General features: G+C 35.1%; 1 protein-coding gene across 1 annotated transcript in view; it reads left to right on the top strand.

The window, feature by feature from the left end:
- The window catches only part of LOC121410929 (protogenin B-like), a 100,621-nt gene that overhangs the window by 72,752 nt on the left and 12,598 nt on the right, over positions 1-15,271 (top strand). Inside the window, exons 11-14 of the mRNA XM_041603324.1 lie at positions 4,900-4,995; positions 5,473-5,653; positions 6,227-6,357; positions 7,262-7,432. Of these exons, the coding sequence (XP_041459258.1) occupies positions 4,900-4,995; positions 5,473-5,653; positions 6,227-6,357; positions 7,262-7,432 (579 nt within the window). The remainder of the gene's footprint in view (positions 1-4,899; positions 4,996-5,472; positions 5,654-6,226; positions 6,358-7,261; positions 7,433-15,271) is intronic.

The following is a 15,271-nucleotide window of genomic DNA, read 5'->3' on the forward strand; positions in this document are numbered from 1 at the left end:
ACTGGATATGACTATGTGTGTTGGACATTTAGGATATAAAATATACACCAACACACACACAAAGAAAAAAAAAATTGGAAGAAGGCTTTATAAAAAGAAAATAGATAATAATATACACTGTATTCACTCACATTTTGGGCATATTTGTTGCTCCATATTTGTATTTTTGTGCGAACTTTAAGTTTTTTTTTGTGGGGCATGCTTTCCAAGGCTTACACTTGTTTGGGGAAAATATTACAAATTATGTGTCTTGGGTATAATATATATTTGTTTTTCACAAGTAAAAAGTACTTTTTACAGATTTTTAAATTTCACCATTTTGTTCAGCAATATGCTAGTTGAGAGCCCCCACCCCCCATGAAGCAAGAGCTTTAAGATTGGCAAAGTGAAAGTCCTTTACAATTGACAATTTCATGTATGGAAAGGGTGTTTTAATTGCAGTTATGTGCTTGGCTGGTTAATGTAAAATCCTGGGATTCTTTTCAGTTGTTAGCTTGTCTGATTTTGTTCTCCTAAACTCATAGGGCGGTGTTTCCTCTTGTAGAATAGACATTATTCTATGAAGTAGAAAGTGAATTGTTTTAGGTTGAGCTTGGCATTTCATGTTTATTGTGACTATTATTATTGCTGATCATTGCTAGGAAACTATAAGTAATCCAAACCTTTCTAAATTCATTATTTACTAATTTTAAAGCATGAATTTGATAATATTGATATTTCTTTTACATAACTGTCTGTTTATATTGATTCTTTAGAACAGGTTAATATAAATAGCTATTATTTCAAGTGCAACAATGTCATTGATATGTCATTCATGTTGAATTTTCATTATCCAGTAGGCCTTTTCACATTTTAGTTTTGTAATCAAGATCGAAATGGCCATCATGTGTTGTGTTTTAAAGCCCAAATTCATGATATAGTGAAAGACCTATAGCCCTACAAGGTAACACTCTTGAAAATAATGAGATTCAACAATTCCAAGAACTCCTTACAGTTCAGTTCTGCTTTGTGAAAGCAAAATACCAGTAATGAGCCATACTAGAGGGCAATCCCCCCAAAAAAAAGTTGATTTGAATAAATAGAGAAAAATCAAACTAAAACAACACTGAAAATTTTATCAAAATCGGACATGAAATAAGGAAGTCATGACATTTTAAAGTTAAGCTTATTTTTCACAAAACAGTGACATGCACAACTAACATGCAAATTAGACAGACGATGATATCCCTCACTCACTATTTCTTTTGTTATTTAATTGTTTGAATAAGTTCATAAGTTCATTTATTACAGTCCATTTGTATGGAAATTTGCTTTCCACCAGCATTACAAACACATGAAACACAATATACATGATATACAAGGTGTGAGTACATATACATAAGGACAGACAGCAAATGCAAAATGGACAACAAAAATATGAATACAATATTTCATTTTTTTAACACCTTTGGCAATAAGGACCAACTTGACTGTCCCCATATGGTATCCACCAATGCTAATTCCACATGCTCAGGGAATGATTAATCATTGTTCACTTGACAATGAGGAGAAAATTAGATTATTTCATATAATGAAATACAAGAGAAATAGTGAATTGGGGACGTCATCAGCCTCCTCATTTGCAGACCGACCAGGATGTGCATATAACTGTTATATGAAATTTAGCGAAACTTTAAAATGTAATAACTTTCTTACTTTACGTCCGATTTGAACGCAATTATCAGTATTATGCTTGTTGATTTTTTTTCCTTTTTATAAAAATCAACTTTTTGTTGGGGTGGACTTGTCGTTAAAGTAGTATACCTTCAAACTAGTTGTAATTTTTTCAGTTTCTTTTACTTCTTGAGTAGATGTGAATTCACTTAGGAATTATTTAATGGCACATCTTATTTGCTGCTGTTTAGTGTTGACAACAACAACAACAAGAAAAAAAACAATACATGTCATATAAGACTACTAGTTCTGTTTATACTGTTGTAAACATTTGGCATTGTTGGCCGTCATTTATGATTGATTCTAAGTTCATTTACCTTTGATAGTTTTTTACTACGTATAAAGTCTGTCATAATTGATTGTATGTGCTTCTGCGTCAGCAAGCACAACATGCAGAAGCGTTTGAGTGCTGTTTAGCATCATAACACACTCCTCGCTGTTTCTATGTGAGTGCATGTGTGTAGCATTACCTTTGGTGCTGTACGCAGCCATGACCCATCTGTTGTCCGCTTTTTTTCTCTGTGCCTACCCTCTGAGTGGTCAACCATTTTGAATTTCATTTGCGTAGTGAGCTTGTTTCGATCTTCCCCTGTGGTGCCCCATGCAGGAGATGTTTATCTGGCTATTTTGTGTTGATTGTCCTCTCTCTCTTTTTTGCTTGCCTGTTCTTTGGCACAATGCCAAAGATTTCTCATGATTTTTTTTTTTTCATCATGGACTTGGCCATAAGCCCTTGACCCAGAAAGAAGGGGGGGGGGTCAGGTAAACTGAAGGAGATGACCTAATGATATTGAACAAGAAATGACCATAAAGGACTAACCTTTTGTCTTTGTTTGTGTGTACAATTCTGTGTTTGTAGAGACAGAGATGGGGAAGGGGGTTGAGAAATAGAAACAAACCACTCACCAAGCATGTAATGACGTCAGTAAATTTAGAGTTATGAATGAGAGGCTTTGTGAGTAAAGGGTGAGAAGGTCCTTTGGTAAAATGCTAGATATTTATGATAAAGAATATTCCCTCCCTGGGTTCGGGCGATTTGAACAATTTTTTTTATATTGAATTTTGTCTATTGTGCTTGCTTATGAACATGTATGAATGATATTGGTGCAGGTATTACATTACAATGAAAAATATTTCCACAGATACTGTCATACAACCTGTTTAGATAATCTAGATTTACATTCATCTTATAAACAAAATAAACAGATTTGAACTCATAATATAGCAAATAAACTTCTATATCAATTCATCACAAAATATCGAAGAAGGTAGCCAGTATTACTGCAAGTGATACAGTAAGAACATTTTCTGCCCAATTATATTGTTTATGTTCCTATCCATAGTCGCACACACAGAGATAGTTTTGAAACAAATTATGCTGATGTACTGTTTGTTACGTTAATGTAATTTACAATATGTTTTATATTTGTTTGTATTGATTATCCCTTTTTTCAATATTTATAATTCTCATCAATTCTCATCAATTATCACTGTGGAAGGGACTTGGTATAATCTTCTCATACAAATTTTTGCCTGCATTTCTGATTGACTTTTGAAAATCAAATTACTGGGCATATTGAATTTACATTTGGTTTGTACATGCAACATATGATGATTGTGTGTCCTTTGATTATAGAACACTACATATTTTTCCCCTGATAGCACATTTCAAAAACTTGACCTGAACTAGAATCTTCCACCCACCCACGCAACAAACTCTAGTTGATCATCGCTGTCTCATTTGAATAATTCTACTTTGACCAATGCTTGTCCAGTTCAACGTATGGCCATTCTCTCACTGTCAAAAATGCTCGAGGCCATTTTTGCTGCATGTATTCATATACATGTACATATGAATAGTGTGGGGTTGATGTATGCTCGGTCTTTGGCTTATAGATGGCAAGATGAAGTGAAATATTAGAATTTGTTCTCATTAAGTTTTCTGTATTGAGAACTCCCTGATGAATCATGGCTCATCGGACCGGAGTCTTAATGGGGTACGCTTTTAATCTTTGAGTGTTTTTGTATATAGCTTGTATACTCCCTTAATAAATATCATGCCTGATTGAGCGAGGCTTATTTTTAATGCATTGGATCACCGTTGTAGATGTGAGAAATCTGGGATCTCATGAATATCTTTTCAGAGGGTTATTAGCCTCTCCTTGCAATGATTATTTTATACTTAAATCATGATTCATTCAAAGATAAACTGGAAACAGAATAAACTGCTATGTCAAGCTGAAAATTTATTTCTAAACGTTATTGACAAATTTCTTAATTAAAAGATTATTGTATAGTGTCCGTAGTACTTTGTATTGGGATGTTTAATATTTTAGAGTATATTGGAATATCATCAAACCAATGGTGTTACAAAGGTGATAGAACATTGAATTAGATGTGATACATTTCACCCATGATTTACGTTTCATTTGATAATAGGAAAAAAAATTGATGCAGATTTTTTTCTAAATCACTGTATTGATAATACACTTCATCAAGAAAGTAATAGAAAATGTAGTCATGTATTGATGTTTTAGATTATCGCAAAATTTATCCATCGAAATTTATCATTATTAAATCAGAATGTAGTACACCGAATTAAGAGAAATCTTCTGGATTGATATGATGAAAGATATTCTGGAAGATTTGTCTTAACAGTCAAATCACTCTGGAGCCTGGAGAAAACCAATTTGAATCAGATTATCAACAAATAATTGTTGTGCAAGAAATGAAAAGTTATTTAATTGATCGAAAGAATTTAGCTAGAGGGTGAATTTATAATGAAGAAATCATGAAGAAATTTCTATTTTAAATCAGAAAATTTGCAACAAATTATATAACAAACTAAATCAGGAACCAGCCCAATATCCCAAACTCCCTTGCTTCATGGGGGAAATCCCAATTGAAAGATTTATCACCTAAGGTTGATTCTACAGAACGTCTTGTCACTTGATATTGAGGGGGGGGGGGGGCAAACCCTTGATGTTATTCATTTCAAAATTCAAATATTATTATTTAAAAAAATAATATTGCAAAGTTGACTAGTTTATCTTTGGTGGGAAAAGTTGATCACTTTTTTAATACATCACAATGACATTTCGTCTTCAAATCAGGGAATTTATTATAATTCTGTTTTTCAATGGTACCTTTCAAGTATCGAAATTTTTTCCTTTTTTTTCTATGTAGATCCAAACACAATGTACAATGTACATGTTCTCGGATTTAACAGCTTTGGTGATGGCCGGCCGTCTGCTCAAACAATCAAGACATTAGTAAGACCAGGTGTGTAACATTAAAATTAATTTTTTTAACAATAAAAGCTGAAAAATTAAAAACATGAATAAAGATTTAGTGGAAACCCATTGAAAATAACAGAGCTAAGGATTGTTAATTATGTAATGTAACATGCAAGCCACTCCTCATGTAATATAAATTCTATGATTTGCCATATTGTCACAAAATTTGAATTAAATAACATGTCCATTTTTTATATATCTTCTATGATAAATGATTTGATGCACACATACATGCTATAATGGAGGGAAATACTCGAATGAGCTTTTTTAATAAGTGGGCAAAGTGGCAAATGCTGTTAGTCTTATGTCAGGTTAACTTCAATTTTAATGTAATTTCCTGTTACTGGGTGCCAAGGAAAGAATTTGCAACATTTATAAGTTTGATTAGCATTATGAAATAGTCAAAGTATTTTGAGTAAAGATGTCGCCTAAATAGTACATTTTCAATCTCTTTCTGACACAGTGATTATAAACCCCAACGTGGATACCTTACCTCCCCCTTTCTACTACAATGGAACTGGTAAATCAGGGAGAACCATCCTCATCCAGTGGGAGGAACCTCTCACAAACAAGAAGATCACAGCTTTTAAGATTGAGTATGAGGTCAAGGGGTCAAATCAATCATTCATTGTGGAAGTGGATGGGTAAGTTGAAATCAATCCTAAACAATATGGATAGTGTTTGGTTCTGAAAATATGTACAGTGAAATGTTTGATCAAGAGTAATAATGAAATAATTGTTTTGGACATTCTTCTTGCAATACATTTTCCGGTGAGAACATTTATTTTAGGAAATCAAAATGTATGACATTTAAAAACAGCTGCTAAAGCAGGTTTTTCTGTATTTAGTATGAAATATATCTCAGTCCGCAAGTACAAATTATTAATCACGAATTTTGCTTTTATATGTGTCTTTATGTATTTAACTAAATGGTATATAAAAGAAATCATTTTAAAGAAAATCTGCTTTGTAATAGTGTAAATCATTGTAGTCCAAATTCCATCATACTTTTCTGCATTTAACCACACACTTATTCTTTTTTACTAAAACGGTATTGTGGTTATGAATGTACTTCTGTAATGCCTGAGTTTTGATTGAATGCTTTGTCCCTCAAATCTCTGCTGCCTAGATTCTTTCCTCTTTTCTTGGTAAAAACCTAACAGAAAACATTAACAACTAAGACTCATTCGTGTTTCCATTGATTGTCTGGTATGCAGGTCTACACATGAGTTGCTGCTGACGGACCTGAAGCCATTTACAGAGTACACCTATCGTATCCAATCTGTTGGCACGTTGACGTACCCAGGTCCATTTAGCCCTACAGCACGAGCAATGACGCTTGAAGATAGTAAGACTAAACCTTGTTCAGACATGACTGAACAAACCTCCGCAACATTTTGTGTTCAAAGGCAATGAGATATGGGTGTCAAAAAATGTTACAGAGGCAAAAACTAAAAGCTTTTTTTTTTTACAAAATGATAAAAGAGGAAACTGCCAATCAACCATTCTTATTCTAAAGAATGTTGGTATTGAATAACATCTCATGATGTTGTTATACAAACTCAGGACTTGTTTATTTTGACACATGACATCACAATGAAATAGTTGATACATAAATCATGAGATGTCACTTTGTAATTGAACTGTTGAATTGTGAGATTTGTAGTATATAATGAATATTTGTTAGCATAAGTGTGAGGATTTGTCTCACCATATCTCGATGGTATTCAAAATGTTGCTGAGCATTGTCACCATGTTTTAATTCAGGCTGACATCCTCTGAATACCAAGCTCTATCTAATCCACATAGGAATTGTACATGATGTCTCCAGCTTTTCAAAGGCAATGGTTTACCCGAGTATTTGCCATTCAATTTTGCAATTGAATGGCTGTTGTTGCTTTTGTTTATAACAAAAAAATATCTCACGTCCAAATGTTTTCTTGATGCAACACATACCTCATTTTCTCTTTAATAAATATTTTTGACCATATAATTGATTTGTGATTACTGCAAACAAAAGGGATACTTTATAAGATTGTGATATACATTTTATCACAAGTACTGGCCTTTTTCTAACATGTATTGGGCTGGGGGTAAGAAGATTAAGATAAGATGCTTTGAAAAATGGAAATTTTTAGCATCTCTGTTGAGGTATTGTACTATTTCTTTCTTCGTTAAGTGAACTATTAGTGAAATAAACATCACCTTTTATATGGTTTTATAATCGTCCTTTATTACTTGTATTGACACAGAACCATCAGACCCCCCATCAGCAGTGCAGGCCAGCCCAGTAAACTCCAACACAGTAGAAGTCAGTTGGAGACCACCTGCTATACCCAACGGGATCATCACTCGCTATACAGTCATGTATCAGAGAGACCCATCCCTCCCTGAAGAGAGCTGGGAGTATGAACAGAAAGATGGTGAGTCATCTATGTGCCTCACCCTCACCTACAATTTACCCCCCTCCCCGTTACCCCTCTACTCTGTGCTCAACACAGCCCTGCACCTGATAAGGAAATGGAAAGGACCCTTTTAAATTAACTTTGTTAGTTTTGAGACCCCCTCTTCTAACCTAGCACCTACCCAAGGGTAATTTTTTTCTGAGTAATGCCCTTCCCCTCCCCTAAGAAATCAGAGGGACCAATTAAATCATATATCTATACCCCTCCCGTCTCTTTATTCCCCTTTCTACTCTCCTAAACCAATCAGTCACCCTGCAATATCTAATTTTCCCTCTTATACTGAGAGGAAGAGAGTTAAGAGGTTGATCAGACAGAAGATGTAACTCCCCCCTCCCCCATGATCCATACCCTTCACCATTCACCAGTAGTATGTGTTAGTTTGCTAGATGATTGCATTGAAATGTGTGTCCTACAAAAATGGAAAGCTAGGATTCCAAGCTATATTTTTATCACACCAAAATGATTTATGGTCTTTCATTCACTATATCTATAACTAGAATGTCAGCTATTTTCTTAATTTTGAGACCAAATGTAAAATGAAAAGTTCACTCATAAACGATCTAGATTTGTTTGAAAATTAAATGTCAAAATAAAGTTCGCGATATCCCAAATAGCATTATTTTTCCACCAACTGAACACACTCTTGTACATAGTTTTTCACTTTGCCCATCTCACATGGCGCGCACATTGCAGAGCGCGTGCAAACACAGCTAGATCGACAACAAATGCAAATACAATGCATGCTTCGACGTAGCGAGTGCAAGTATACCGCGCTGCTAACCCAGGGAGCTCTGGCCCGCGCTGGAGCTCCCTGGGCTACCGCGCTGCAAGTGCATAATACGTGTGCAAACGTAAGGTCCATCTCAACAATCGTCAGACTAGTGCTAGAATGGCCAAAGGATATAGTTTTTCTGTGGAATTTTAAAGCCAAAATTACAAATTTAGTGTGTGGAAACTGGATAAGGAAAATCCTCCATTGCACGTTCTAAAATTCCAAAAATTTCTAACTGTGGCAGGGGGGTACCCCCACACCCTTCCTCCGCAAAATGTCACACGCTCGTTACTCTGCATGAAAAATGGATTCCTCTTTTTTTTCTTCTAAAGTTGGCAAGTATGTTCTTGTCATTCTGTAGTTTTTGTTTTGGTATTTCATGATTTATTTGAATATTTCTTTTTGTACACAGTGCTTTGAAAGTTTTGTATGAAGCACTTTATAAATATTTATCATTAATATTATGATGGAAACATATGCATTGATTGTGATATGTATTCACTCTAAAGATGGGTTTCCTTTTTTACGGGAAGCGTCGTCGACATTGAAATCTTAACCAAGGTTTAGTTTTTGAAATGTCATAACTTAGAAAGTATATGGAGCTAGTTCATGAAACTTGGACATAAGGGTAATCAAGTATTACTGAATATCCTGCTTGAGTTTCAAGTTACATGACTAAGGTCAAAGGTCATTTAGGGTAAACAAACTTTGATAATGTTGGGGGTATTTGTGGAATTGTCATCATAACTTTAACAGTTTTAGATCTAGTTAATGAAACTTGGACATAAGAGTAACCATTTATCCCAGAATATCCAGTGCGTGTTTCAGGTCACATGACCAAGATCAAAGGTCATTTAAGGTCAATGAACTGGCCATACTTGGGGGTATTTGTTGAATTGGCATCAAAAATTTATGGATCTACACATATAGTTCATGAAACATAGACATAATCAAGTATGAATGATTGTTTTGCACACATCTTATGCCACATGATCATGGTCAAAGTGGTGAGTAACAGTCAGTACCTGAGTGTATACATGTATTGGCGCTAATGCAGTTTCATACCTGCCTGTGTTGCGGTGACGATTGACTGTGAGCTGTGTGTTGCGTTGATGATTGACTGAGAGCTGTGCCGTGTTCAGTGGCTGCGCGTAGGCATAGCTTAGCTTGAGATATAGTTGACATGTTGTTGTTAGCTGTCAGGCTGTGATGCATTCAATATGTCATAAAACAATTTTCAAGTTTTTATCAAAAGTAATTATGAAAAGGATTCCTCTGAATACAAATTCTGTTCAAATTTGATAAACTTCATCCTATTCAATTTGATGGACAAAAAAGAACATCCAGTTAATTTAATATACAAGAGACAAAAAATAAACATTAGATCTACATGTAAATGAACAAAAATGAATTAAATAATAATTTAACACTTGATAACAATGAAGAAAAGATAAATAGCAATTAAATAAACAATGTTTAACATTAAATGAATTTGTAAACAAGCAGGAAAAACTACGATGCAAAACCATGCGCTGAATCATGAACAATAACGACTCTCAAAAACTGAAAACGGCTCTGGTAAAATAAAAAATGGCTCTCATTTTTTTTCAAAATGGCTCCCTAAAAATAAAAAGTAGTTTCAACACTGTTTCAAAGTCAGCACTGCTGCTATATTGTGTAATTCAGGCGAGACTGCCAGAGGCTTTCCATTTGTTTATTATAACAACTAGATTCTGATCAAATAACGCCTGATGCCCATCTTGTAAGACTTGTTGTGATAACAACTGCTCAATTTCTATAACAAGTTCACTCTCAGCAAATCAGATTTAATGATCTCAGTAGCTTACAACTGTTATTACAAATTTGTTATAACAAGTATTATCAGGTGTTTTGAATTTGTTATCTTGACATTTACATCTCCATGGATGAAAGTCCAAATTGTTAGAAATATAACATGTTTGCAAAAGCTTTGTGACAAGATAAGAGACCTGTGTCAACCATTCATTGATTTTTCACAATAAATGCTTGTGATATGGACTAGAGACTGAAATGGAATTTTATTGATATCTTTTGACATATTCATACATCAATAAATTATAGGACACACCCTTTACAATCAGCTACTGAATAAAAAGTGATTAGATGGATGCTTATGGTTTCATGCACAAGTTCTGAATGATTTATAAAAGTGAGATTCTGTCATGAGTTGGCTGTGAGTCATGTCACATTATCACAATTATCACAATATACTATAATTATTTGTAGCTTCTGAAATCATGGCATTTGATTATCAGATGGCTAGTGCTGTTATCAGTAAGAAAATTCTCTGTCGATATATCACTACAAGTTACCAATATTTATAACTATCGACAAAAGAACATAATCAATACACATTTTTGTATGCATTGATTAGCGATGTCACAATATACATGTACTTGTGTGATCAAAATTTGTATCTGCCACTGTACCAACAACGCTTTAAAATCCACGTTCATTAAATGCAAATGATTTCATGAAATCTTAACAAACATATTTAGCATGAATACATCCTCATCTTTCATGTTATTGGCATTATTTTGGGGTTGAATTAAGTTTTATCGATAATTTTTGGGTTTTTGGACATCATTCTTAGCAGTCAATGACTTTCGCCTTTTTCTCCAATTTGATATTGTGCTGTACATCTTCCAATGTAGAGGGCAGCAATACATGGCCGTGTGCTGCCTTCTACATTAGTTGATACGTGTTGGGGGGGGGGGGGTAGTCGCTAAATTGAGCTTGCGCTTGTGAACGATCGAGTGGAGTAGAGTGCAGTCACTATGTTTGAATCTTGTCATTAGAGCGAAGTGAGATCGTGTTTTGTAGTAGTAGGAAATATTTGTATATTGTTGAGATTTTTTAGTAATTTCTGTTGCTGTTCTGTGCAGTTTTGAGGAAAAATACATTTCTTTGATTTTCCGTTGGGAAAGCCACTTTCAAAAGGCCGTTTCTGTGAATTTCATCCCTTTTCCACAATAGCGGAAATTTAGTCATCTCCCTTCATAGTAGCGGGTATTTATCGCTAGTGGCAAAAAACATGCGATTATCGACTAGCGATAAAGAGGTTATTGATAACAGCACTACTGATGGCAGATGTATATTTTGAGTTTATCAGTTGTAGATTGATATCAGGTGTTGTGAAATGGGTTCAGGCTCAACAATGTAAGGTGCATGTGAATATAATACCCCTTTCATAAACCCAATTATGCGGCTAATAGCAGCATAATTTGGTCGTAAAATTGGAGGAGGACCAGAGTTATACGCATTATTTGATGCTGCTATTATGCGGATAATAGCAGCATCGGGACAAGATTTTGAGTTTATGAATGCATTTCCAAATAATGCGGATAATTGCCATGGTAAGGTCACCCTTTTCCAACACAACCGCATCGGAGGGGGCGTGTCCAGTTGTCATGACGATTATCCGCCTTTTTCAGGACGGGCGCTCGTAAAAATAATGCGGCTTATTTTCGGAGTTTGTGAACGCAATTTTTATTGAATTATCCGCATTACTCTTAGGCGGCTAATTGGAGGATAGGTTTATGAAAAGGGTATAAATCTTCAAAATGAAAAATACTACCAACAAGTAAACAAGGGAGTTCATTGTGAATGTATTTGAGGAGAGCTCACACAAATTCAATATAGTGAATGATTTTTTCCAGGTGTCTTGTAAAAAGAAAATATGAATTCATGCTTTAGTATGATCTAAAAAGGAAAGTTAGAATTTCCAAGAAAGATAAAAAAAAACCCTGTTGAGTTTATATCCCAACCTTCCACGACCGCCTTTGAAATGGCCTGACTACAGAAGCAGTTGCCCTTTTATCAGTTGGATAGTGTGTAATTCATCTTCAATTGAGGGCCTGCCAAACCTTTATAGAGGGGTATGACAGGAGAAGAAAGAATTTCAGATTGACTTTGATTAATGGCTCTAAGACACCGTTCTCACTACCGTCCTAAAACTTGTTTAGTGGAAACTAGTTTAACATGTAATGGAACGGTCGAAGCCAGCTTGGAAGCGATCTTCCAACCAGTTCAGAAATCGACCTCGTGATGTAGTTTTGAAGATCGCTTTGCCTTGTTAAACTGGTCTTAGCATAAGTGAGGACACAACCATTCTTTGGGAAGTGATCTTCGTACATTTCGAGCATGCACCTCCACACACACTGTAAGAGGAATGCAACAAGACCGCTTTACGTGAAGTGGTTTTGAAAATCACTTTTGGGTGATCAAATGGGAATGCTAGCAAAGCGATCTTCAAAACTGGATTCCTGAACAGTTTTAAAGTATAATGAGAATGATATCTTAGAAGAGTTTATTGTTAGGTCTGTCATCCATGTAGCATAGGTATAGAGCACAGCTGAAGTAAAGGGTGTTGCCCATCCTACAGGACATATTATGGTATCACACTAGGTGTCCGACTGTCAGTCCGTCTGTCTGTCCGTTAACTTTTCCTTGTAAACGCGATGACTTCAGTTTAATGTAACCTAGACTCATATATTTTGGTATATATGATACCAGCATGGATCCCAGGAAGTCTATTGATTTTTAGGTGAAAAGGTCAAGGTTACCGTGACCTGCTTTCATCTTACCCTTCTAAAGTTCTTGTTAACGCAATTACTTCCGTTTTAATTTAACCAAGGCTCATATAATTTGGTGTGAATGATACTAGCATGGAACCTAAGAATTCTATTGAATTTGAGGTCAGAAGGTCTAAGGTGAAGTTGCCACCTTCCACTTTTCTTGCTTGACCAATAAGTCCATTTTCTGCGTTACAGGCGGGTGTATTATATGCTCGCCTTAGCGACACTCTTGTTGGCAGATGCATTTTTGAATACATATGGGCACATGTACTGTTCTTCATAATGTTCTAATCTTAAAGGGGTTTTCACCCTGAGAAAAAGTTTATTGTATAAATAGCAGAAATAATAATAAAAAATATTGCCGAAGGTTTGAGATAAATTCATCAAATAATTAAAAAAAGTTATTAGAATTTCAATTATTTGATTTGTGACGTAATATGCGATCAAGCATTCCTACATAGCGAATGGTAAAAAATCGATGAGATGTCATTTTTTCAGAAAATTGAGAATTGTTTTCACTGTACCTTTTGTATATCAATAGACATATCATTTCACACCCGATCATGAATAGAAAACAAAATTAAGTTATCAGGAACCATAAAAAATTTGAAATTCATGCATTTTATATTACATAACACATGGTGCAGCTGCTCGTTTATGACGTCACAAATCCAAAACTTTGAACTCTAATAACTTTCTTACTCTTTAACAGATTTTCCTCAAACCTTCACCAATATTTTTTACTATTTTTTCTGCTATTTTTACAACAAAGTTTTCTTCAGGGTGAACTTTCCCTTTAAGTATCTAATAACAGCACAGGTTATTGGATGGGCATGGACTAGGCTTAACAGAGAAGAACAAAGGTTAAAGACAGCAAAAGAGAAAATAGAAGAGAAGAAAGGTTTTTCAGAGAAGAGTGCGCTAAAATGGGTCGTGTGGCTACTACTGGTAGGCCCACAATTTAGGTGTCATTGACCTCATACACTCCCTCTACTTGTTTTTAGTATTTTATTATACTTTATTTATTTTGCTGTTGATTAGAATATGTTTATTTGCAGACAAAAGTTCACAATATGTACTGTGCTTTTGAATTGTAGCTGAAATGCAACACTATTCTCTGTGAGGTGTTGGTACTTGCTACATTTGTCTTGCGTGACATCACTACAGGGGACAGGTCATAGCCCCAGAATATATGTCAGTATGGTATAATGTAGAACAACCCAGTGCAATGTTCTACATCCTCCAGTTTTTCATCCATACTGAAAGTGGAGCTAGTTATGCAGGGGGAGCCTGAAGGAGATCAGAGGCTATTGGGGGTCAAGAACTTGACCTGTATTCATGGGATTAGATAGGATAGAGCTTAGGAGGGGGTCATGGGGTGGAATTGCAATGTCCCTACTGGTTCTGTAACTTAACCTAATTGGGCAATGTGATTGGGCACTGTTCCCATTGAAACCGGAAAGGGGTTGTTTGGATCAAGCAAATCTGAGCTTGACTGTAGTCACCTGTTTTATACACCATTCAGAAACAATATATTTACAAATGGCCTATTACTTATGATTTGATCATCTTTGATGAGGAAAACCATTTAAATTGGATAGGCTCATACTCCAATTAGCACCATTTGATATTTGGATAGCAGTCGTGATGACACAACTTGACTCCCTCTCTGTTCCTAATTAGAGATTAGGTAATTAAAAGTTCATTGTTGACCTTTTGGTTTCTGTGTCAGGTTGCTTTTTATGTCAGCAAAGCATCAAACATAAATGAATTCGGTATTTAGAATCTCACAAAGTTTAGAGCTATTGATAATATGAACTTATATAATTTCACACTTAGATAATAAATAATATGTTCCATTTATGTAGCGCAGCTACTATGATTACATATACTCTACTGCGCTTGATACTTGGTATTATATTATTACCCTGGCTGTAGCTGAGCCACCATTTAGGCGCTAAATCATTCAAGAAATAAATCTTACTGGGTACCCGTTCACCTCACCTGGGTCGAGTGCAGCACAATGTGGGTAAATTTCTTGCTGAAGGAAAACACACCATGGCTTTGATTCGAACCCACGTCCATCTGATTGAAAGACCTGAGTCGTAACCAGTAAACCTTGATGAGGTGTTAGGAAGGCAATCTTATTGTGCTTCTCACTGTAACGTCAGCACCAACACCAAACCTGAATCACCCTGTGTTTAGTGTCAATCCTGAATAGATTTTCACTTGTGTCTTTGAACTCACTGAAAATTTATAATTGTCTGTTACAAAATTGAGTGCAAAAATTGATATGCAACTCTTAAGCATGGCTGCCTTTGCACATATATCCCTTGCTGTCAGTTACTTTAGCTTGTAATAACATGGAAGTTGAATGCCTTTATTGTATTATAATATATAAATGATTTA

The sequence above is a fragment of the Lytechinus variegatus genome, chromosome 3 (assembly GCF_018143015.1).
Source record: "Lytechinus variegatus isolate NC3 chromosome 3, Lvar_3.0, whole genome shotgun sequence".
In the NCBI taxonomy this organism is placed as follows: domain Eukaryota; kingdom Metazoa; phylum Echinodermata; class Echinoidea; order Temnopleuroida; family Toxopneustidae; genus Lytechinus; species Lytechinus variegatus.